The sequence below is a fragment of the Gopherus flavomarginatus genome, chromosome 3, assembly GCF_025201925.1.
Source record: "Gopherus flavomarginatus isolate rGopFla2 chromosome 3, rGopFla2.mat.asm, whole genome shotgun sequence".
NCBI classification, from domain to species: domain Eukaryota; kingdom Metazoa; phylum Chordata; order Testudines; family Testudinidae; genus Gopherus; species Gopherus flavomarginatus.
This window is the reverse complement of record NC_066619.1, coordinates 207,638,178-207,664,596: the sequence shown is the minus strand read 5'-3', so window position 1 is coordinate 207,664,596 and position 26,419 is coordinate 207,638,178. Positions and strand designations below refer to the sequence as shown.

General features: G+C 39.9%; 1 protein-coding gene across 3 annotated transcripts in view; it reads left to right on the top strand.

The window, feature by feature from the left end:
- The window catches only part of FSTL5 (follistatin like 5), a 593,647-nt gene extending 567,705 nt beyond the window's left edge, over nt 1-25,942 (top strand). For all 3 annotated transcript variants that reach the window (XM_050946344.1, XM_050946342.1, XM_050946343.1), the window contains one exon: nt 23,508-25,942. In XM_050946344.1, the coding sequence (XP_050802301.1) occupies nt 23,508-24,210 (703 nt within the window). In that variant the 3' untranslated portion in view covers nt 24,211-25,942. The remainder of the gene's footprint in view (nt 1-23,507) is intronic.
- The last annotated feature ends 477 nt before the right edge of the window (nt 25,943-26,419 follow it).

Below are 26,419 nucleotides of genomic sequence, written 5' to 3'. Positions count from 1 at the left end.
AGTCATCTAGACTTTAAACTGTGCTAAAACCTTCAAAGCATTTTTAAAGTGAGGGTAGAAATAAAGATGCATATAACAAAGAAAGAAAATAATCAAACTGAGAACTCCTTCTGTCAACAAAAGAGAATTTTTACTCCTATTGGTCTACTCTATGGCCTCAAGGAGCATGCTCCAGTCCAAATGGCACAGATGTAGAATTTGAATAGGAGTATTATATAAAATATATCCAACAGTGGGTTTTACCAGGTTCTTTTTCTGCAGTAGCTGTAGAGTTGGAGCAATTGTGAAAATAACTCATGCACTAAAAGACAATGACAAATCACTTATGTAAGTGTTTCAGGCAATGGAAAGGAGGTAGCTATATAAATCTCATGGTGGCAGCAGAATATGTATACTGCACTCTCACATGATATTTTCTCATACAGTGAAAGACTTCTGTTCTATTCCTTTTGAAGATATACATTATAACCCAATATATTTGTATAATGTATGATTCATTCTTCTCACTGGCCACAACAGTTAAAACAATGGAAAAATATTGAAAAACAATGCAAGCGTAGGTAGAGATAACAAACAAAAAGAGGCAGGTAGAACTTGAAATATCACTTAAGCATGTAATATGGGTAACGTGAATATCCAGAATAACCATAGTTAGGATTTAAAAATAAACATACCTTGAAATCTGAATTAAATCCCTATGCTTCAGGACATAAGCCAACTCTCAATGAAAGGGCTGGGGAAGAAACTGTCCCTGGGTGTGGGCTATTTCATAACTGCTTACTGCAGGGTTTCTTAGGTAGCCGGTAATGACTACTATCAGACAGGATGCTGGACCAGACAGATCACTAGTCTAACTTGCCATGGCAATTCCATTGATTCTATGAGAGAATGTGGAAAATTAATCATACCTGAAGTATGTGGGTACTCGCTGGTTGAAGACAATAGAGATAAAATGTTTCACAAAGCTGATGAAGTAAGAAAACCTCAAAGTGGGAGAAGAGGCTGTTATTGTCAGAATGGAGAAACTAGAGAGAAGAATTTTGAGAAGTAGCTAAAGGCATGACCATGAAAGGTGTTGAATGAAAGGGAACTGGTTTGCAGTGGTTGTAATGGATATAGGAAGGTAGTGGAAGTCTTTCATGATGGGGGATGTTTATGTGAAAAAACATGCCACAGCGATCTAAGCTGTTAGTTTTTTCCCCATTCTCTGGTTATGCCTATATATTGGTTATTGGTTCCATAAATCTAGGGCTCAGAAGAGCTCATCCATTTCTCAACTATGTCCCAGCATTTGAGATATTCAGAACCTGTTCCAGCTCTAGCTTTAGAGCTATAATAAATGTATCCATTTGTACTTCTCTGTGCTTTTTTTCTGCTAACTATGAATGCAACTACTATTTAAGAACTGATATATTTCACCTCAGCTTTCATATGAAGTTCAGCTAGAAGGCTGTTTCTTTTGTATTTTATGGTGAACATTACTCAATCTTTCCTTTACAGGAGGCAACATGCATTAATATAAGCACAGCTAAGTATTAAGGAACACATAACATAGTAAAAAAAAGTCTCGTGTCAGATATAGATTTTGAGACAATACAGGGAGTCAGCTGGAACATATTGTTAACTTAGTTGTTAAAGGTACTATATGCTTAAATATAGCCATTTTTATTTGAATTAGAAAAATAAATATCTGTATTGGTTGTGCTTTACTTCTGGGGGAAGTGTGGTCTAATGTAGAGCAGGGCACTAAGTGAGGATTCCAGGATTGTCTTCCCACCTGCACTGTATCATTTTGGAGAGGTCATTTAACTTCTCTTTTCCTCAATTTACCCAAGTTGGCACTATAATAATAGTACTTACCCAGTGCACTTAATGTGGATAATATGAAGCTTAATTCATTCGTGTTTGTAAAGTACTTCTAGGCCCCCAAGCTAAAAAGTGCTATAGAAAAGCAAAGTATTATTGCTTCAGATTTCTTCTTTTGATTAAAAACAATGAGGAGTCGTTGTGGCACTACTGTGGCATTCATCCAACGAGGTGGGTATTCACCCTCGAAAGCTCATGCTTCGAAATGTCTGTTAGTCTATAAGGTGCCACAGGACTCTTTGCTGCTTTTACAGATCCAGACTAACATGGCTACCCCTCTGATATGTGGCACCTTAGAGACTAAGAAATTTATTTGGGCATAAGCTTTTGTGGGATAAAGCCCATTTCATCAGATGCATGGGGTTAAAAAATACAGTAAGCCGTATATATATATGAAAAGATGGGAGTTGTCTTACCAAGTAGGAGGTCAGTGCTAATGAGGCCAATTCAATTAAGGTAGAAGTGGCCTATTCACCTTAATTGAATTGGCCTCATTAGCACTGATCCTTCATTTGGTAAGGCAACTCCCATCTTTTCATATATATATACTGCTTACTATATTTTTCACTACATGCATCTGGTGAAGTGGGTTTTAGCCCACGAAAGCTTATGCACAAATAAATTTCTTGGTCTCAAAGGTACCACAAGGACACCTCGTTGTTTTTGCTGATACAGACTAACACGGCTACCACTCTGAAACCTTCTTTTGATTGTTTGTCACAAAATACAATTTGGCTAAATTTAGGAAGATTGAGATTTTGTATTAGACAGTCAGATAGAATAAATGGAGAAAGAAACAACTGACTACAGCTTTTGTAACTCTGACAAATACTCTAAATACAGTGATGTGCCTGCAGGTTATAGCTTCCCACCTTCATTAATTGTAAAGTAAATTGTTGAAAAAAATAAATTTTAGCTACTGAGTCTTGCAGACTTGAGTTGTTTGAGTTCCAGTACGTGCTCTGACAAATGTCATATAGGCTGCCTGATACTGTGCTTGATTTTATTGCATGGAGGCGACATGAGGATTGAACTCAAATATTAATCAGGGATTAATGAACAATGGGAGGACTCTACATATCAACTTGTACGAGAGGAAACTTTGCATTAAATATACCACTTCTTACCTATGAATCATTTGGGAAAACTGAAGGCTCTGTGATGTATCACTTGTTCTACTGGAGGCCTAGTCATAAAATAGTCATACAGCACATAAGCCACAAGCATAATTTCTTAGCATGATTATGCGTGGCTATATTTTTTAAAAATAAAAATATTTTAAAATTAAATGCTTTTGAAATTTGTAATGAAAATTGAATTGCTGCATCCACAGAGCAGGTGAAGCATAGGGGATAGCAGTACAGACTTCCACATACAGATCAGAAGGAACCTTACATAAAGCTAAGTGGATAGTGAAATCTCTGACCATTCTGAAATCACTAACCAGTCTGCTGAGACTGTCAACAACAGGTTCTGTTTAAAGCCAGTTTTGTGAAGAAGACATCATTCTACAAGGAATCAGGACTGAAATAACAAACCATTCATTTCATATAGGACATTGAGAAGACATGAGACGGCAGAAATGCCATTTCATATAATCATAGAACTTTAGGGATGGAAGAGACCTCACGAGGTCATCTAGTCCCCTCAAAGCAGAACCAACACCAGCCTAATCAGTTTGCTATTAACTTAGGCCAAATTCTAACTGGCAGGGTCATAGACACAATATGGGCGAGGTATTATCATTTACTGGAAAATTTTCGTTACTGAGCGGGACAAGCTTTAGAGCTTACACAGACCTCTTGTTCAGGTCTGGGAAATTTACTCAAAATGTCACAGAAAAACACAAGGTGGAAAAGATTGTTTAGCATAAGTAGTTAACAAATATTTCAAGGGACCATTCATGTAAAGTGGCTCATTAGTATCCTTCCAGTGATTGGAGGGGTGGGGGGAAGGGAGGTGAGTTGTTTTCTTAGTGGGTTATAGATTATTGAAATATGCCATAAATCTACTGTCTCTATTTGCTCTATAATTTTTAGTGTCTAGCAAACAGGGGCGGCTCTAGGGATTTTGCCACCCCAAGCAGGGCCGGCGCTACCATTTAGGTAGCCTAGACAATCGCCTAGGGTGCCAGAATAATTGGTGGGCACCGTTTTGCCGGAGGGGGCGGCAGGTGGCTCTGGTGGAGCTGCCGCAGTGGTGCCTACGGAGGGTCCGCTGGCCCGTGGCTCCGGTGGAGCTGCCGCAGTCATGCCTGTGGGCGGTCGGCTCCTCACGTGGCTCCAGTGGACCGCCCGCAGGCATGACTGTGGCAGCTTCACCGGAGCCGCCGACCAGCGGACCCTCTGCAGGCACCACTGCGGCAGCTTCACCGGAGCCGCGGGACCAGCGCGCGGGGCGGCGAAATTGCCATGCGCCTATGGCGCTCAAACCCGTAGCGCCGGTCCTGACCCCAAGCACACCAGGCAGGCTGCCTCTGGCAGTTTGCCTGCAGTGGGTCCGCTGGTCCTGCAGCTTTGGTAGACCTCCTGCAGCCTGCCCCCTGTGGCTTGCCTCCCCAAGCACACGCTTGGCGTGCTGGGGCCTGGAGCCGCCCCTGCTAGCAAAGTTATGAATTTTAGCTCCCAGGCTCATCTTTTGAAAGTTTTGTGCAGGTATCCTTTGAGGATGAGGACTGAGAGGTCAGATACAGAGTGATCGCTTTGTGAGAAGCGCTACAGCTGATATGGTGTTTTTCTCTTTTATCATTTTCCTGTGTGAGTTTATTCAAAAATGCAGTAATTGTCAGGTTTCACTCACATAGTTGTTACTGGGGCATTTAGTGCACTCCATGAAGTACACTACATGATGTGATGGCATGTGTAGGACCCAGGGATATTGAAAGGTATGTTGTGGCAGGTGTTGATTATTGTAGTGGTGTCAGGAACTCAGATACCACAGAATATGCTCTGAGAAGAAAGTCTGGAATATACACCTTAACGCATTCATAACCACCTTCATCAAACAAAGACATTCCTCCAGAGTAGATTGCATCATGGAAATGGCCACCTACATACCCCAAGAGAACCTGCTTCAATACAGAAATAAACCCACTCCAACTGCACACCACAAATTGCCACCTACCACCCCACACTAGAACCATATAGGCCAGGGTATCATCAAAAAACTACTATGCATACTTGATGGGACTCTATCCTGAAAGAAAGCTTTCCTAAACCCCCTCCTCTGTCCTTAAAACAACACCCCAGCCTTTCCAACTCATCATCAGAAGCAAGCTCCCCACAGCCAGGACAAACCACTCAAAGCGGCACCAGACTCTGCCAGAACAACAGAAGCAAAACCTTCAGTCATATCTCCACTGCTTAAACAATCAATACCACCCATGGCACACCTTTCATGGCTTGTGTGCTCACAGCGCAGCACTGGGAGAGAGCTGTCCCAGCGTTCTAAAAAAAACACCTCCATGAGGGGCGTAACTACCAGCGCTGCAGTGTTTTTTCACACCTGTGAGCGAGAAAGTTGCAGTGCTGTGAAGTGCAAGTGTAGACAAGCCCTCAAGGTTGTCTCTCTCACCAACAGAAGTTATTGGTCCAATAAAAAATATTACGTCACCCACCTTGTCTCTCTAATATTCAGGGGCTGACACAGCTACAACTACACTGCCACAAGTACTTCTGTTCTTTTTGTGATACAGACTAACACGGCTGCTACTCTGAAAACTGCATACAACTGGCAATCTTGAGAGAAAAGCTTCCATATCTATCCCAGTGCTAGGCCCCTAAGCCATTCACTGCTACTTGAGGAGCTTCCACATGTTTATGGCTAATTAACATAAAAACACCTGTGAGCCACAGTACATTTTATTAGTATTTATTTATTTAGGTTTATATCCCTCAAAAGAATGGCCAGCCCAGGCCTGGGTCTCCTTTTGACAATCTTTAAAAATGTAAAATTATAAATATCAACCCCTTCCCCTCCTGCCCCCCGCCCCCCACCAAGTTACTAGATCAGTACCTTATAAGAAGACCTGGTTCTAGGCTGGAGGAGACATTTAGTTTGAAGAATGTACGTGCACAGCTGGTCATTCATTTTTTCATTTAGAAAAGGTTAATTAAAATGCCCTTGTGTGAAATCAGCAGAGTATGGAAATGATAAAAGCTATAGACCGAAAGTGGTGTGAGGTTAATTTTAAAACTAAAATATTCCTTTTTAAAATGGTCCAAATGTGACATGAAAAGCCAAGGTCTCTATGAATACAGGAGCTTCTGCATGCTATCTTATGTTTACTTTATAGGCTTAGATTCTGAAAGAAACCTAAGTGAGTAAGGTGCCCAGCTCCTTTGAAAATTCCAGCCACATGTGCTTTAATAGAGTGGGCTGGAAGCAGCTACCCAGTGTCTGTGCTGGTTCAGACCTTGGCTGTGGCCTTTGAGAGGGAAAAGTCTACTGGGTAAGGTTTGTAGCAGAAGGCAGCTGCAATCTTCCCTCCACTGAAGGACTTTGGGGGATCAACACAGCCAACATGAGGAAAGATCTGGCCAGGAATAAGTTGTCAGGCCAACTGAGATGTGCTGATTTAATGTATCTGCACAGCAGCTTGGTTGATGAGACTCTTCTGAGATTGAACCATAACTTAATTCTGCTTCCTCTCACCAAACTTTCCAAGCGAGAGCAGTGGCAATACATCCTACCTCCAGGGTATGGAGGTGTACATTATTTTTCCTTTTATTTTTATTACTGTAGCACCTGGAGGCCCCAATTGAGATCACTTTCTTGTCATACTGTGTACATAGAAAGTAAGAGCAAGTCTTTGCCCCAGAATATGAAATTTAAGAATATGACAAAGGATGTCAGAAAGAAAGTAGTGGTATCACTGTTTTAGAGATGGAAAATTGAGGCGCAGAGAGTTTCAGTAAGTTCTCCAAAGTCATGCAAGCAGTCTGTGGCAGATCCAGAAACTGAAACTGGATATCTGAATCCCAGTCCAGTGCCTTAACTAGCAGATCCTCTTTTCATGCATGCATGCGCACACACACAGCCGTCCCCTGCACACACACACACACCCATCCCCATCCCAATTTGAGAGACTCTCTCTAAAGAAACAGTTATAAGTAAAAAAGCAGCCTTTAAAAATGCTCTTTAAAATCTCTCTTCCTCCCTCTTTCCCTACATTGATTAAAAAAAAAAAAAACAACTAGTGATTTTAAGGTTTTGCAACAAATCAGTTAAATTACAACTTTTTAGCTGCCAGATAAGCTGGTTTACCAGCAGCCTATTTGGTGTTACTTGACCCTTTGACTCCACAAGAAAATGGCATCAATTTAACAAAATTGGTTAAAAAACAGATTTAGTTAAATCAATCCAATCCCCTTGTATGGACACTCTTAAATCAAAATCAAGAATGCCTAAATAAGGAGGTTGTATTGATTTAATTGAATCAGTTTCTAAACCAATTTAATTAAATTAATTCAATTTTCTTGTGTAGACAAGGCCTTAGAGTAGGACTAACTGTGTGTTTCATAGTTTGTCAGAAAAAACCATTAAATCATCTATGCAGTGTTATCATAATTGTGATGGTACCAGGGTGTTAGAGAAACAAGGTGTGTGAGGTAATATCTCTTATTGGATCAACTTCTGTTGATGAGAGAGAAGATTTCCAGCTTACACAGAGGTCTTCTTCCGGTCTGGGAAAAGTACTCACAATTTCACAGCTAAATACAAGGTGGAAGAGATTGGTTAACATAAGTATTTTAAGGGACCATTCGAGATGAAGTGTCCCATTAATACATTTCCAGTCATAAGAGGAAAAAAGGGGGAGGAGGAGAAGCTAAAGAAGCCTGGGGGGGGAGTGGGTTATAGATTATTGTAATAAACCATAAATCCAGTGCCTCTATTCAGTTCATAATCATTACTATCTAGCAAAGTTATATATTTAAGCTGTCAGGCTAGATCATCTAGTCTGCCCTTCTTGTATATCAGAGACCATTAAATTTCACCCACTTAGTCTAGTCTAAAGCCTAACATCTTGTGTTTGACTAAAGAATAACTTGTATTTGGCTGAAGAAGATCTTACAGAAAGGCATCTAGTCTTGGTTTGAGGATAACAAGATATGGAGAATACACCTCTTCTGTGGGTAGTTTGTTCCAGTGATTAGTCACCCTCACTTTTTAAAATGTATGCCTTTAATTTCTCATTTGAATTTGTCTGGCTTCAGTTTTAAGCCCTTTAGTACCCAGTATTTTTTTCATGTGAAAGTACTTACACGCATTAATCAAGTCACTTCTCAACTTTTTCAATAAGTTAAACAAATTAAGTTCTAAGACTCATCCTGTATGGCATGTTGTTCAGCCCTCAAATCACTATTCTTATCCTTTTCTGTACTCTCTCTAATTTTTTAAAATATTTTTAAAAATGTGGCCACTAGAATTTTACACAGTATTCCAGTATCAGTCTCACTAATGCTGTACACAGAAGCAAAATCACCTTCCCACGCCTACTCAGTATTCCTCTGCTATAAATCCAAGGATCACATTAGCTCTTTTTCACATATCATTACACTAAAAGCTGATGTTGCTTGTTTATTATGGGTTTGTCTTCACTATGGGGATAAGTCGACCTAAGTTACACCCCTCCAGATACGTGAATAACAGAGCTGGAATCAATGGACCTTAGGTCGACTTTCCGAGTCACTGCTTTCCAGGAGACAGTTGCCTGTTCTGTAGGTGTGGCCTGTACTCCTTATTCGTAGATGTATACTTTTTCATTTGACAGTATAAAAAGGCATTTTGTATGAACGGACCAAGCTTGTCAAGTGGTCTGTACCACTCTGTATGACTGCCCTGTCATCATTAGATACTAGTAGATGCTGATTAATATCCTCCTTAGTTACAAATGAACTAGAAAGTACTTCATCATTTTCTTCCAAAAGACAGAACAGAAGTATTTATTGAACACTTTTGCCTTTTTGCATCGTTAATAATAATTTTACCATCTTCTCGAGTAATGGGCCTATATCATTGCCAGGATTGTTTGTGTTACTAATGTACTTAAAAAACCCTTCCCCTTATTTTCTTTAGCCGTGATTTTTTCCCTGATGTCTCTTATCAATTTTCTACACTTAATATCTAAATTATATTGCTTGTTGTATGTTTCCTTTTTCTCTTATTTATCTTTTTCTATTTTATTTCTAATTTCTGCCTTCACTGTACCACTGAACAAAGATGGGTATTTAGCCAATTTTATCTTTTCTCTTAATTTTTTGGAATCTTAGCTTTTTGGCCACCCAATTCTTCTTAAAGAATTCCCAATTTTCACTCACATTTTTCTGTCTAACTTTTTCCTCACAAACAATTTTGCTCATAATTTGCCTCAGCTTTGGAAAATTAGTCCTTTTGAGGCACCAAGTATTACTGGTTTTGACTGTCCTCTTGTTTGCCCATATTGAATAGCATCAGGTTAAAATCAGGTCTCTAGACAATAACCAATTTTCAGTTCAGTGCTTAATGACCATCATAATGAGGTCCAAAATAGTTACTTTGTGGTAGATGCAATACTTTTTTATGTTAGAAAATTATCCTCTGTAACCTCTAGCAACTTTGTTGGTGTTTACTACTGGCTGCATGATAGCTTTAGCATGTCTCCCCCAAATTGACATAACATTTTTTCTTTCCACATGTTACAGGCAGGTGCTTAAGGAGTTACTCATCCTGTTCTTGTTGTGATTTTTATGGTCTGTAACAGACCTCCACAAGTACCTGCTCCTAGGCGTTGATAGTGAGCACATTGATTGATATATACATTCAAGATCCTGTGGTTCTGCATTATCAATAGCTGTAAAATAGGCAATGGTGTCTTTAATAGTGTCACTGCATCTTTGACCAATTCTCTCTATCCTAAACAGATTATAGCCAGAAATATTAACATTCCAATCATGTGAATTGTCCCAGCAAGTTTCAGTAATGCTAATTATATCTTTACATTGTTTCTCACATTGTTTAAATTTGTTAACAATAGGCTGAGTTGATTTTGTACCAAATTTGCCTCCATACCTCTCTCCCATTGCATTGTTAGTTTAATGCACTCCTGTCACTCCAATGGAGAAGATTAGCTTCCATTACTTTTGAGATGTCGGCTGTTCTGTTTATACAGGCCACTTTCCCAATGAAATATGGCCCAGTGTTCCACAAAACCAAAACCTTCAGCTTCACACTGTTCATGCAGCCAAGAATATCATTTGGACTTTCCCCTTCTTCAGCTCCCTTCCATGATACCTGATATCAGAGGGGTAGCCGTGTTAGTCTGGATCTGTAAAAAGTCTGGATCTGTGGCACCTTATAGACTAACAGACATATTGGAGCATAAGCATTCATTGGTGAATACTCACTTCGTCAGACGCATGCTTATACTCCAATACATCTGTTAGTCTATAAGGTGCCACAGGACTCTGTCGCTTTTTACATGATACTTGATGTTTTCTATATATGTGCAGTTTCAAATCATGCCATGTCATTTGCTCCAGTGTATATGAACATCAGTGGAGACTTGCCACATGACTTCAGAGTCCCATCCAGTATTGCAGTTACATCTCAATCCAAAGAGACACCACATTCTCCTGCTATACTCGTGTCCCTTGCTGAAATGGCTGTCATTCTTCTCAGTATGGAGTTGCCCATGATGAATGCTTGCCTTTTTAGGATGTCTGAAGAATCTTTCTTGGTAGCTGCTTGCAAAGATATCCATCAGGTGTATTCTGTGGCTTTCTCTTCTGCCACCCAGAGACCAGTTCCTTGGTAGTTGACTCATGAGTATCTGAGAATGATTCAGTACTTCTAGCTGGGTTGAATGTCTCCTGGCTCTCTTCCACCTCTTGGTCACAACAAACCAGTCTGTTTCTTCAGTTTCTATTCTCACCAATTCCTTTATTGTTGGTCCTTCCCCTTGTGGCATCTGTGTCAAAGATTTCTGAATCTGATAATCCAAAAAGTCTGTTTCCATCCATGCTATGCAATGTTGAAACTTGCTCTTCCAGACCATATATCTTCTCATTCAATGTAGACACCAATTTACACTTTCTGCATCAGAAATCTTTTCTGTCTACCAGCACAAAGGAAAACATACTACTCTCCAGGCAGGCATATTGGTTGTTCTGTCATCCTGCATATCTCTCACCTGGTGTAAAGCTCTACCTGAACAGAAAGAAACCAAACTCCCTTGCTTGCTGCTCCTATTCACCAGCTCAGGAGTTATCCTGGCAACAAGCTTATATACTAAATTCCATTGTTTAATCCCATGCTGACAAGACAGAGAGGGATTAACCACTTGGGGTGTCAGTACACTGCAGATGGTAGGTATGATTCCCGGTCCTGATAGACTCGTGTTAGCTCAGCTCAAGGTAGTACACTACAGATAGCAGCATGGACATGGTGGCACCGGTGGCAGCTTGGGCTAGCTGTCCAAATCCAAGCCCGCTGGGCCTTCTGGGTCCAACACCAGGTGGCTAGTCCCAATCACCATCAGCACTGCAACATCCACACTGCTCTTTTTAGTGTGCTACATTGAGCTGAGCTTGCCCAAGTCACACCTCCCAGCTGCAGTATAGACAGAGCCTCAAAAACCTCAGACATGGGGTCTCAGCTGCACAGTCTTCATGCACGTATGAGCAAATTGATCTCTCTCACCTGGCTTGTTAAGAGGCCTACAACCACTGCCACTCAGCCCTCACAGAAACATGCAAATTTACCAAAAATACAGTTCATTGAGTTTTTATCTCCAAGCACAGGATAAGCAGCTACTCCCTCCCAAACTTTCTATTCTACTGCTTCTGTTCAACTGTATTGTTGAGCTGACTGAGTATTTCTGAGTCTGTCCAACTCCAATGCTGAAGTGTTTAACAGTTTGTCCCTATATGATTAGCTCAGTACAAATAAGTCAATGAATAACAACTTTGATAACCTGTTGCTAGTCCTAATCACAGGGCTGGCCCACAACATTTTGTCACCTGAGGTGGGGAGCTCAAATGACGCCCCCATGCCTCCTTTCTTGGGCCAAAACTTTGAAAGGTCTCAATTCTGCCTTCTTCCTGTTCTACTCCTCTCATGGTACTGCTATGCTACCTACCCCAGTAAAGGAGAACTAACAACTTAAAATGCCTTTTAAAAAAATATTAAGTAACATTTAACTTTCAAATGTCTGAACAGATGTAACTTTTCTTGTCTGCAGAGTAAATACTGGCATTTTTATCTGTTTCAATAATCAAAGTGGTGCTTTCTGTGCCTTCTTGGTTGCAAAGATTTGAACTGCTTCCTGAAGGTCCACAGTCTGAGGCAGCTCGTGCTCTGCTGAGATGGTTGCAGGGCCAACCAGCCTCTCCTGTGTCATTGTGGAGCATAGATGTGTTTTTATTAACTTCAGCTTGGAGAAGCTGCATTCTTCACTGGAAACTGTTATAGGAAGTGTTTTAGAAGTATGTGCAGAGCAACAAAAGCATTTGGAAAGAGGGTGGTCATCTTATTTGTGCACATATGTTTCAGAAAAGCCTTTGGAGTTGATCCTCATAAAATATATCTTGAAAGGACTTTCAGTTCATCACTTGCATCAATATCATGCATGTCGTCATGTGTCAACACTGTCTCTAGTGCCCCATATTACTGGTGTAAGTCTTCTTCAGGTATAGTGAGGAGTTTTGGAATATCATACAACGTCTCAAATACACTGCTGTGTTCCTTGAGCTGCATGAAACATTCTTTAACTGACTGCATCGCACAATCTAGCACCTAGTTAAAGAATTCAACCTTCAATTGTTGTTTGGGGTCTCTTATGGGATTATCCTATGCCTCGTAATCAAAATGTCATCTTCTTCAGTGAATCTTGTATTCTTAAACGGGTGGGGAAATAGCTTCAGTTGAAGTTTCTCGGCCAACTTCTGTGCACTGTTCAGACATTTTGAAATCCCTCATCTGACTGGTAAGACTGTAGGTATGACTTTGCTTTGTCCAGTTGTGCCATTGCTCCAGATATATCAAGGTCAACACCTTGGAGTCTCTTGCTTACAACATTTATTTCAAACAATATGTCATGCCACAACACTAAACTACAGAGAAATTTGAAGTTATGTCTGTTTCATTCCATTTCCATCTGCCACTGTTTTCTCACAAGCAGTTCCTGTCATAGCATTATTCTCCATAATGGGAACTATGGCATCATCTATCTTCCCAGTTTGGTGTTTGATAGGCTTTATCGCCTCCACTCAATTTTCCCATCGTGTGGCACTCAGTGGTTTCAGTGTCAGAGAGGATGTTCCCAGACATTGCTTCAAAATTTGCCATTGATGAGTTGATGCAGAGAAAAATACATAGATGCATTGAATTACATTAAAAAATTCAGCAGTCTCACTAGAAGCTGATGCTGCATCACTGACCATCAAATTCAGTGAACGAGAACTGCATGGGATAAAAAAAGCTCGAGGGTTTAACTCTCATATCTGTGTCTGCACTCCCCTATTCTTTCCTCTCATGTTGGCACCATTATCATAGCCCTGAACTCTCATGTCAGCTATTGCAATTCCTATGTCTTCCAGCTTTTTAAGAAGCACATTTGTCATACCAGCTCCTGTAGTATCATCAATATCAATAAAATCTGGAAATTCTCTCTACAGTCACCATTGCATGGACATTTTCACTAGATTCTGTTGTTGTTACAGAACACGCCATTAAAGTCATTTGTTCCGTATGGCTGATGTCAGGTGTGCACTCCAGAATAACAGAGTAATATCTTGCTGCCACAATCTTCTGTTTTGGAGCATGAGCTTTCATGGGTGAATACCCACTTCGTCAGATGCATGTACTGGAAATTTCCCGGGGCAGGTATATATATGCAGGCAAGCTAGAGATAATGAGGTAGTTCAATCAGGGAGGATGAGACCCTGTTCCAGCAGTTGAGGTGTGAAAACCAAAGGAGGAGAAACTGGTTTTGTAATTGGCAAGCCATTCACAGTCTTTGTTTAATCCTGAGCTGATGGTGTCAAATTTGCAGATGAACTGAAGCTCAGCAGTTTCTCTTTGAAGTCTGGTCCTGAAGTTTTTTTGCTGCAGGATGGCCACCTTAAGGTCTGCTATAGTGTGGCCAGGGAGGTTGAAGTGTTCTCCTACAGGTTTTTGTATATTGCCATTCCTAATATCTGATTTGTGTCCGTTTATCCTTTTCCGTAGCGACTGTCCAGTTTGGCCGATGTACATAGCAGAGGGGCATTGCTGGCATATGATGGCATATATTACATTGGTGGACGTGCAGGTGAATGAACCGGTGATGGTGTGGCTGATCTGGTTAGGTCCTGTGATGGTGTTGCTGGTGTAGATATGTGGGCAGAATTGGCATCGAGGTTTGTTGCATGGATTGGTTCCTGGGCTAGAGTTCCTATGGTGCGGTGTGCAGTAACTGGTGAGAATATGTTTCAGGTTGGCAGGTTGCCTGTGGGCAAGGACTGGCCTGCCACCCAAGGCCTGTGAAAGTGTGGGATCATTGTCCAGGATGGGTTGTAGATCCCTGATGATGTGTTGGAGAGGTTTTAGCTGGGGATTGTATGTGACGGCCAGTGGAGTCCTGTTGGTTTCTTTCTTGGGTTTGTCTTGCAGTAGAAGGCTTCTGGGTACACGTCTGGCTCTGTTGATCTGTTTCCTTATTTCCTCGTGCGGGTATTGTAGTTTTGAGAATGCTTGGTGGAGATTTTGTAGGTGTTGGTCTCTGTCTGAGGGGTTAGAGCAGACACGGTTGTACCTCAGTGCTTGGCTGTCGACAATGGATCGTGTGATGTGCCCGGGATGGAAGCTGGAGGCATGAAGGTAGGCATAGCGGTCGGTAGGTTTTCGGTATAGGGTGGTGTTAATGTGACCATCACTTATTTGCACCGTGGTGTCTAGGAAGTGGACCTCCCGTGTAGATTGGTCCAGGCTGAGGCTGAGGTTGATGGTGGGGTGGAAGCTGTTGAAATCGTGGTGGAAATTTTCCAGAGTCTGATACAGTTCTGCGGTGATCTGGAAGCCTACTTTCACCGTTTCCGACTCAAGGAATACTTTCAGGACAAAACTGAACAGCGCACTGATACACAGGTACCCTCCCACCAACAGCACAAGAAGAAGAACTCCACATGGACTCCTCCTGAAGGCCGAAATGACAGTCTGGACCTCTACATTGAATGCTTCCGCCGACGTGTACAGGCAGAAATTGTGGAAAAACAACACCGCTTGCCTCATAACCTAAGTCGTGCAGAACGCAATGCCATCCACGGTCTCAGAAACCACCCACACATTATCATCAAAGAGGCTGATAAAGGAGGTGCCGTTGTCATCATGAACAGGTCTGACTACCAAAAGGAGGCTGCCAGACAACTGTCCAACACCAAATTCTACAGGCCACTTCCCTCAGATCCCACTGAGGAATACACTAAGAAACTGCAACATCTGCTCAGGACACTCCCTACATTAACACCGGAACAAATCAACATACCTTTATAGCCCCGACCAGGGTTATTCTATCTACTACCAAAGATCTACAAACCTGGAAATCCTGAACTCCCCATCATCTCGAGCATTGGCACTCTCACTGAAGGACTGTCTGGATATGTGGACTCTCTACTCAGACCCTATGCCACCAGCACTCCCAGCTATCTCCGTGACACCACTGATTTCCTGAGGACACTACAATGCATTGGTGACCTTCCAGAAAACACCATCCTAGCCACCATGGATGTAGAGGATCTCTACACGAACATCCCACACACAGATGGAATACAAGCTTTCAGGAACAGTATCCCTGATGATGCCCCAGCACAACTGGCTGCTGAGCTCTGTACCTTTATCCTCACACACAACTATTTCAAATTTGATGACAATTTATATCTCCAGATCAGTGGCACCGCTATGGGCACCCAGATGGCCCCACAATATGCCAATATTTTTATTGCCGACCTGGAATAATGCTTCCTCAGCTCTCGTCCACTCATGCCCCTTCTCTACCTACGCTACGTTGATGACATCTTCATCATCTGGACCCATGGGAAGGAGACTCTGGAAAAATTCCACCATGATTTCAACAGCTTCCACCCCACCATCAACCTCAGCCTGGACCAATCTACACGGGAGGTCCACTTCCTAGACACCACGGTGCAAATAAGTGATGGTCACATTAACACCACCCTATACCGAAAACCTACCAACCGCTATGCCTACCTTCATGCCTCCAGCTTCCATCCCGGGCACATCACACGATCCATTGTCAACAGCCAAGCACTGAGGTACAACCGTGTCTGCTCTAACCCCTCAGACAGAGACCAACACCTACAAAATCTCCACCAAGCATTCTCAAAACTACAATACCCGCACGAGGAAATAAGGAAACAGATCAACAGAGCCAGATGTGTACCCAGAAGCCTCCTACTGCAAGACAAACCCAAGAAAGAAACCAACAGGACTCCACTGGCCATCACATACAATCCCCAGCTAAAACCTCTCCAATGCATCATCAGGGATCTACAACCCATCCTGGACAATGATCCCACACTTTCACAGGCCTTGGGTGGCAGGCCAGTCCTCACCCACAGGCAACCTGCCAACCTGAAACATATTCTCACCAGTTACTGCACACCGCACCATAGGAACTCTAGCTCAGGAACCAATCCATGCAACAAACCTCGATGCCAATTCTGCCCACATATCTACACCAGCAACACCATCACAGGACCTAACCAGATCAGCCACACCATCACCAGTTCATTCACTTGCACGTCCACCAATGTAATATACGCCATCATATGCCAGCAATGTCCCTCTGCTATGTACATCGGCCAAACTGGACAGTCGCTACGGAAAAGGATAAACGGACACAAATCAGATGTTAGGAATGGCAATATACAAAAACCTGTAGGAGAACACTTCAACCTCCCTGGCCACACTATAGCAGACCTTAAGGTGGCCATCCTGCAGCAAAAAAACTTCAGGACCAGACTTCAAAGAGAAACTGCTGAGCTTCAGTTCATCTGCAAATTTGACACCATCAGCTCAGGATTAAACAAAGACTGTGAATGGCTTGCCAATTACAAAACCAGTTTCTCCTCCTTTGGTTTTCACACCTCAACTGCTGGAACAGGGTCTCATCCTCCCTGATTGAACTACCTCATTATCTCTAGCTTGCCTGCATATATATACCTGCCCCGGGAAATTTCCAGTACATGCATCTGACGAAGTGGGTATTCACCCACGAAAGCTCATGCTCCAAAACGTCTGTTAGCCTATAAGTTGCCACAGGATTCTTTGCTGCTTTTACAGATCCAGACTAACACGGCTACCCCTCTGATACTAATCTTCTGTTTGACTTTTGTTGCCAGTAACTGTATGATCTCATATTGAATTGTTTTTCCAAGGTTGTTGTGTGTGTACATTTCTTGGGTGGTGACTCTTCTTAAATGCTCCTGGAGTACAGCATCAAACTGAGCCATCAGCTCCACAGTTTTAAGGAAGTTTCCATTGTTTGGCACATAGAGCTGATCTGAAGTTCCATGCAGTGGCACCATTTTGGGTAGCAAGCATTCTCACAATGGCAATGAGCCTTTTCAGAACATTTTGCCAGTAAAGAGATTCTGATGCAATCTTCTCTTGATGCTCATCATCTATGGTGGCCTTTAACCTTAGTCTCATCTCAAGCTCTGGTGATTTACTGCCTTCTCATAGCATGCCAGATTTCTAGCCAGATTTTTCCAGTCCTTTGTTCCTGAGGAACCCAATGTGGCTGGAACATTAGACTGGAAAAGTTTGCAACAAAAACAATATGCAGCATTCTCGGTTTTTGAGTACATAAGCCATCGCCTCTCCACTTTGTCACCATTGGGGATTTCACATCAGTAATGTGTTGGATGGAAACTTCTATTTTCGTTGTCTTTGGGGACCATGAAGTTTTTCACTTGCTGTGGCCCAGGCAGTACAAGGAAGTCCCCTAGCCTACTGCTCAAGTGGGTCCTCAGTCCTTAATCATCTAGACTTAAGAAACTAAACTCAGCAGCAGCTCTTTTTTGCACCTCCACCACAGTCTTCTCTGATCTACACTTTTCTTCAGGAATGTGTTTGGTTACATCCATTTGAGATGGAGATATGGATGCTGCAGTAGCTGCCAGGTCACCTGCAATCTGACAACTGGAAGATCAGGCATCTCCTCACCACTCACATCCTCACTGGGGCTGGCAGGCTCACTGTGAACATTTGTGACTATGTATCTCAGAAAAGCACCTTCCTGCTTAGATAGAAAAGCTTCCTTTTGCTTTTTTTCTTTTTCTGAATGCTGCCTAGAGGGGCGTTTCTTCTTTCATTCATGACTGCTGTTCTGTGCCAGCTATAGTGGCTCTGAACACTCAGTTGAAGGGGGAAAATAGTGTTAGCAGGGCCTGAGTGAGGGAAGATATTGGTGTATCTGGGGGTCCAACTGGCTCCTACTACTTCAGCCTGCCTGTTCTCCTCAAGTGGGTTCAGGGAAACAAGAAGCTCCCTGAGAAGCTGTTAATCAGTCTAGGCTCCTGGGAGTGCTACAGAGGTACATAAGAGGCTCCTTCTCCTCTCTCTCTCTGCAGCTCCTGCTGCTTTCTGTTATTCCCTCTCCCCTTTTCTCTTGCCTGCCTGTTATGTCTCTTGTGCCCTCCTTCCTCCAGTGCAGCACTCCACCATTTCTGTGCATCTAGAGCAGAGAGAATACATATGCAACAGATACAATTTTCTATACTCTGGGTCCTAGTGGCACCCTTCCACAATCTAGCACCTGAGGCAGCCACCTCAGTTTACCTCATGGTAAGGCCAGCCCTGCCTAATCAGTTACTTATTATAGGTACTCTTTCTTTAACGTCTTTTTTCCCCAGTAACTTGATGAAAACTTGCCAACTTGCTGCTTTGGATAGTCATTATGTTCTAAGGAACAAGGTTAGATTCATTTTAATGGTTATAAATATTGTTTTCTTCAAATGTGATGCAGATACTCTATTTCTTACAAAAATCTTTTACTTATCTCTATCTGTAACATACTAACCATTCTATGATAATAGCCATAGATGGACCTGTCTTCCATGAACTTATCTAATTCTTTCTTGAACCCAATTATACTTTTGGTCTTCACAACATTTCCTGGCAGTTTTTCACAGGTTGACTGTGGGTTGTGTGAAGAAGTACTTCCTTTTGGTTGTTTTAAACCTGTTGCCTTTTAATTTCATTGGGTGATCCCTAGTTCTGTGTTATGTAAATAACGCTGCCTTATTCACTATCTCAACACCATTTGTGATTATATAAGCCTCCATCATATCTCTCTTTAGTCATCTCTTTTCTAAGCTGAACAGTCCCAGTCTTTTTAATCTCTTTTCATATGGAAGCTGTTCTATACCCAAAATCATTTTTGTTGCCCTTCTCTGCACCTTTTCCAATTCTAATATATCTCTTTTGAGATGGGGAAACCAGAGGAGGCTCATTCTTCCAGCATATTTAGTTATTTAAATGTTTTAATTGTAGCCTTTTATAACTTTAGAGTGGAAATTTCACAGGTCACTAATAACAGATTCTTTTCTTCAGTCATTACGTAAGAATTTGTATTAAGTATGAGATTGGTAGATGCACACACAGACATTGAGTTTTAGGTATTGGAAATAAATATAATTGAAATCATAGAAAATTATAATAAAGCAAAGTAAAAATAACAAAATGTTGTCCTCTATTGCTCAATCTTATGGAGACCATTAGAAAGGAAGATGGAAAGAACAATAAGTGAAGCACATTGCAAGTGGAAGTGAGGATTTGGCCTGCTGCCTGCTCTTGTTATTTTGTTGAACCCACTTGTAAATATAAATGTATTAGCTTTTATACTCTGAACACCCACACATGTCCAGGATGATGACTTGTTAAATTTTAGCCCCTTGCCTGTGCATGGTATCCTGAATTATCATAATTAATGTTTCAGCTATTAACATAAGCTATTTCCATCAGCAAAGAGTCCTGTGGCACCTTATAGACTAACAGATGTTTTGGAGCATGAGCTTTTGTGGGTGAATACTCACTTTGTCGGATGCACCCACGAAAGCTCATGCTCCAAAACGTCTGTTAGTCTATAAGGTGCCACAGGACTCTTTGCTGCTCTTACAGATCCAGACTAACACGGCTACCCCTCTAATACCATTTCCATCAGTACATTTCCTAATATTTTTATTACATCAATGTGATTAGCTCCTATTATAAAGTCCCTAAAATTCCGTTATTTCAAAAGTTGTACTGATACTTTTGCAGTTTACACATTTATCACAAGGAACATATTACTAAATATAATCTATGCTAACTCCTATGCTATTTCTGCTAACAACTGTAACTACTAATAGACATCGCTAGGCCTCAGCTTTATTGCCAAACTTACCTTAACATTAATAATGTTAACATTTATACTGTATGTTTTTTGCTTTCACTTTAGCTATATTAGCTTGACTCATAAAAGTAATTTTGCAACAATATATGAATTAAGTTTGCCTCAGAACCTCTTCAGGATAATGGCCACAGGTCAACAAATAAGTTGTAGTAGGTTTAGGCTTTAACATACATTGTTATAATTTTAAATTTAATTTTAAACAGGTTTATTTTTAAAAGAAAAATATATTTAATTTATAAAATATATGATTTAAATGAAAACATCTGATTTATTTATTTTTAAAACCATCAATTATATTCATTCATCTCAAAAGTCAAGAAATGCCAAAGGTTAAGATTTTCTCCCACAGTGTTAACTCAGCTGAGTTACATATACGTGGTGGTTTCAAATCCTGTTTTCCTTGTTAAATGTAATTTTTGTTTTTATTAATGCACACCATATAGTAGAAAGGCTGTGTTGCTAAGCTGAGCTAATGCTGTGAGACAAACCATTTTTGATTTATATTTACTGACTTTTGAATGCTTGACTTAGCAATCTTAATGTTACAATTTTTTTGAGGGAAGAGGGAGGAATTTGGTATTAAAAATGAAGCCAAAGGGGAGTTTTGCCTCAGAATTGAAGATGTTATCTTGCCCAGTTATTGCTTGTCCATATAAAAATCCAGTTGAATGGTTTGCATGGGAAAAGATTGAGTAATAGGTAAGTATAAACCATTGTTAAGTGTGTGTTATTCCAGCTGATTCATGGAAAGAATGAGTCCACTGTAGCTACCAATTAATGCTTCTTTACAGTTAGCACTGGAGATTCAGGGGTTAATCCCCAAAGATCACTCTCAGTAGTATCATAACCTAGTTCCAGATTTGGACCTTCGCGTCCAAAATATGGGGGTTAGCATGAAAACCTCCAAGCTTAATTACCAGCTTGGACCTGGTAAAGCTGCCACCACCCAAAAAATTAGAGTGTTTTGGGGCACTCTGGTCCCCCCAAAAACCTTCCCTGGGGACCCCAAGACCCAAATCCCTTGAGTCTCACAACAAAGGGAAATAAACCTTTTCCCTTCCCCCCTCCAGGTGTTCCTGGAGAGAGACACAGAACCAAACTCCATGAATCTAAACAGAGGGATTCCACCCTCTTTATTTCCAGTCCTGGAAACACAAGCACTTCCCTCTTCACCCAGAGGGAATGCAAAGTCAGGCTAGTAAATCCAACACACACAGATTTCCCCCTGACTTCTTCCTCCCACCAACTCCCTGGTGAGCTGCAGACTCAATTCCCTGGAGTTCCCCACTAAAGAAAAACTCCAACAGGTCTTAAAAGAAAGCTTTATATAAAAAGAAAGAAAAATACATAAAAATGGTCTCTCTGTATTAAGGTGACAAATACAGGGTCAATTGCTTAAAAGAAATATGAATAAACAGCCTTATTCAAAAAGAAATACAATTCAAAGCACTCCAGCAACTATAGACATGTAAATACAAAAAGAAAAACAATAGAAACCTTACTGCCTTCCTATATTGTACTTACAACTTGGAAACAGAAGATTAGAAAGCAGGAAACAGAAATCACTTCTCATAGCCAAGAGAGTGCAGGCAGAAGACCCCAGAACAAAGGACTCCCACACAAAGTTCCCTCCACCCAGATTTGAAAAAGTCTTGTTTCCTGATTGGTCCCCTGGTCAGGTGTTTCAGATTACTTCTTTCCAGGTGAAAGAGACGTTAACCCTTAGCTATCTGTTTATGACAAGTAGAGGCCATTACATAAAGGACATCAGGATTTAGTTAATTACTCTTTTCTAGTCACTTTTGTTAAATCATGCTACCTCTCTGCATTTGTATGCAGTATGTTGATATGTGCATTGAGATGGACTATATAGTTTTAAGAATTCATACTGTTGCTTGATAAGTGACCTCATGTTACAAATGGTAATTTGGTATGTAATAGTGCCCAATATTGTTTTAAATGTCTGACAAACATATGCATTTGCCATTTCACAATGTGCGTAGCATTAGTGAAATTGCATTGTGAATACTGTATTTTGCGCCTTCAGCAACACAATCTCATGCATCAGGAGATTCAGTAGGCTTCATGAGAAGAGTATGGAAGGGTATTTTAGTCAAGGTCAAAGCTAAAAGAAAAGGCATCCAAAATCCACAATATGAGCCTAATCTTGTTCAGTCAATCCATTCCAATTTCCTGTCCCAGCATCACTGTCATCCTTATTTGTTGTTAATCCTATTAACCCATTGGTTCAGATTGTCATGCTTTCCAGATATATTAGCACGCAGCAGCAAGAAAACCTGGCTTTTAGGAGCTAGGGGTCAGTTACAGTTTGAGATATGTATTGAGATGAAGCACATGTTAAGAAAAAATTCTACTGATGCTCTTGTCTTGAAGGGAAGAGTACTGTGCACTTCCTAAGCTTTAGAAAATGTTTAAGGTTTGCATTGCACTCACGCAAAATAATTATTGGGACCAGAAATGTTTCTTTGTGGGACAATATGCAGATAGAGACCTCATATGGCATTTATATTAAAATTTTTATCAATCTAAAACTTAAGAGATTTTAAGGTTTAATTGTACAACTCATTTTCAATGGAAATTCTGTGATTTACAAAGGGATGTTTAAAAATTTTACAAAGGAGGTCCTTGTGGTTGAAAAACATAAATCTAAATCCTTATTTGATATTTATTTCAGGTGAATTAAATTAGAAGGATTTGCATTATTATCTGAGTAGCAATTCAGATGGATTAATCTGATGATCTCAACAAAATATGAGAACTAAATGAGTGAATTAAAATATGTGGGATGTACTGCATCTTGATATTCAAGCTTTTTATCCCTTCTGGTTTTGGTAAAAGTTACTTGATTTTATAACTGAATATACAAAATGTCAATAGATTTAGACACATCTGGAATAATGTTTACCTGTTACCCTTGGTAAAAAAAACCAAACAATTATGCTCTTCCAATTAACTAGATCTATGGTTTTAAAATATTTTGGTTTACAAATTCTGAATTATAATTGCAAAGAAGCCAAGAAAACATAGATGTTTTTAAGCAGTTTACTGTTTGAAACATTTGAAATTGAGATATGCAAGAACATATTGTTTTACATCTTAACTTCTCTACTTTCCTTGCATTTATTGCTCGTTTGTACATAATTAGACTACAGCTTTCTTTTTTTGATGTTGTGCTTTTTCCTCTTAGGTTTGGATTTATTCTTCACAAAGATGAGCCTGTGCTCCAGAAAATGGATCTTGAAACTATGTCATACATCAAGACAATTAGTTTAAAGGAGTATAATTGTATTCCTCAGTCTCTGGCTTATACACAACTTGGAGGATATTATTTTATCTGCTGCAAGCCTGATACAACTGGGGCTCTACCACCACAGCTTATTGTGGACAGTGTCACTGATTCTGTGATTGGATACAATGGTGATGTGACAGGCACTCCATATATCTCTCCAGATGGACACTATCTTGTCAGCATTGATGATGTGAAAGGTCTCATGAGGGTCCAGTCCTTTACAATCAGAGGAGAAGTGCAGGATGCGTTTGATATTCACACTAACTTGCACATATCTGATGTTGCTTTTCAGCCATCATTTACTGAAGCCCATCAGTACAACATCTATGCTAGCTCCAGCACACAAACTGATGTGCTCTTTGTAGAGCTCTCCTCTGGCAAAGTTAAAATGGTAAAGAGCCTTAAAGAGCCTGTCAAGACAGAAGAATGGCCATGGAACAGTAAGAACCGGCTAATCAAGGACAGTGGTCTCTTTGGCCAGTACCTTATGACACCTTCCAAGGAATCCCTGTTTATCCTGGATGGAAGACTCAATAAGTTAAATTGTGAAATTACTGAAGTTGAGAGAGGCAACACAGTAATTTGGGTTGGAGAAGCATAAAGAATCATATTAGATAATTACTGAATGAATAGTTCTACAGTACATTGCACTTAACTCCATTTTTTAAATTTAGATTGCTTTCCTTTGAAATTTAGACCCTTCTGTATCTGTCATTTGTTTGGTTCAGATACAATTTGATATTAACTTTGACATAAAAAATTATTAAAACTGTGATTACTCATCAAAGGGACTTATTACTAATGACCATCTGAGGATACATTGGTTGATTAAAATCAATATTGAAATTTATGGTACACCTTAATAATGAGAGCAATTATAAAGCTTAATTATGAAATGATACAATATTTTAAAGTAGTAAAAAAAACAAACCTACACTTCAGGGAGTTTCAAAGGAGTTAATATGATCCATTGCATTTGTAAGTGGCATACTGAAATATACTTAAATTCCAGTTTGGTTTTCTTCCAACAAAAATAAGAAGTGTTGTGCAACCTTAGACTTCTTAAACTGAAATGTTCTGTCCTGTCCACTGTTCAATCTTTTTGTGCCTTGAAGGGAATGTCTCACAAGGAAAAGGAAGAGTAAAAATTATTTAATTTATTCCCAGCGTGACTACAAGATTTTGTGTCATTAAAAAGAAGCATTTAGTATCTCAAGTTTTTAGTCTCCATCAGGTTGTGGAGCATGTTACTCTGTGTTTTGATCACTGCAGTTTGAGAAATTTATTTTTATTGTCAGTTTTAGTTGAGATAATTTCAACTGATAGCAGAAGTTTTACCTTTTTTGTGTCAAGTTACTTTGCTATCACAGAGTTGTATCAACAGGGAGTTTCAGGTCTATTAAAGAGAAGAATGATGTGTATCTGCTTAGAATAAATCACACTTTGTCAAACTGATATGAAGCTTCACTTGTCCTGGCAAGAAAACTTATTTTTTAAAATTTTATGAAACATGCATTTTGAAGAACTTAACATAAAACTCAGAACTGGATTTAAGACTACAACCAGTGGATAGAGTTTTTGCTTGTGCATTATGTCATATACAAGTATTTCGTAACCTTTTCCATTTCTTCAGTAGATTTTCCACACCAAATCTCTAATTGGATTATTGCAAATAAAATAAAATAAAACATCTCTTGAATTTTTTTTAGTTTAACTGTTACTCTAAATTTGAACATTAGCTTGCACATCTAAATGAGAATGATAAGGTTCTTAAATTTAGAACAATGATAGTATATAGAATCAGAAAAAATGTGACTAATTGAAGCCAGCAGTAAAACATTTATCCGGACTTACAGTAATGACATAAATATTTTGGGTAATTTTTATTTTTTATTTTCATAAGGAATGCTTATGAGCTTTTAAAATGTCCTTTGTTTACTAAAGCAATTAGGAAAAAAAATCTTTTCTAAGTAAAATTTTACTCCAGTTTAGATTGTGTAAAATCACTTAGAAACCTGAAATTTTCTAGCATTGTAATTGTGTGTGTATTTAGCATCCTGTGCTGTGTGATACAGTAGATCTCTCTTTAGCTTGAGGAAACTTCCTGGCAGATAGATTTAATTAAAATAAAAATCTGCTTACATTTCTAGCTACTAAATCTGTTTTCCTTTTTAACAATTTTTCCCATTGTGAATGAGAGCCATGTAAACTGTTACTCAGTTAATTACAGTAGTCTGTCACTTATGCATTTTTCTTCTGTAACTGACACTATGTGGATGTTCTGTATGTAGAAAATGCTTGACAAAAGGAGAATAAACCCCTTAAATTTTAAACATTCTTGACTTCAGTGAATGTTGCAATAGAGCCATAATTATATTTTATTGTAGTAACCTGAGAAACATATAAAACTACTTTTTATTTGAAGGCCAAGGGAAAAGAGGCCTTTCATCACCTACCGCATATCATGAATGATATATGCAGCATATGTTTTTTGTTTGGAGAAACTTTACATTTGCTTTTATACACAAAGACTCACAACTTTTATTTGTCTATACAGCACAGTGTGATTGTCTCCAACAGTAAAGCATACTTTTGAGAGGCTGTTCCACATTATGTGTTAGCCCCACTGTCTCATTGAAGTATCAATAAAACAGTCAATTACCAGTTTGGTCAAAGTAAATTTCTGTAAGTATTGAAAAATAATTGTTAGTAGATGGCACTTTAAGTTGTAAATTAAATATGTTAAACATAGTGGGCCAAATTTTCTGCTCATGTAAACTGGAAGAATTCAATTGGCTTCAGTGAAACTA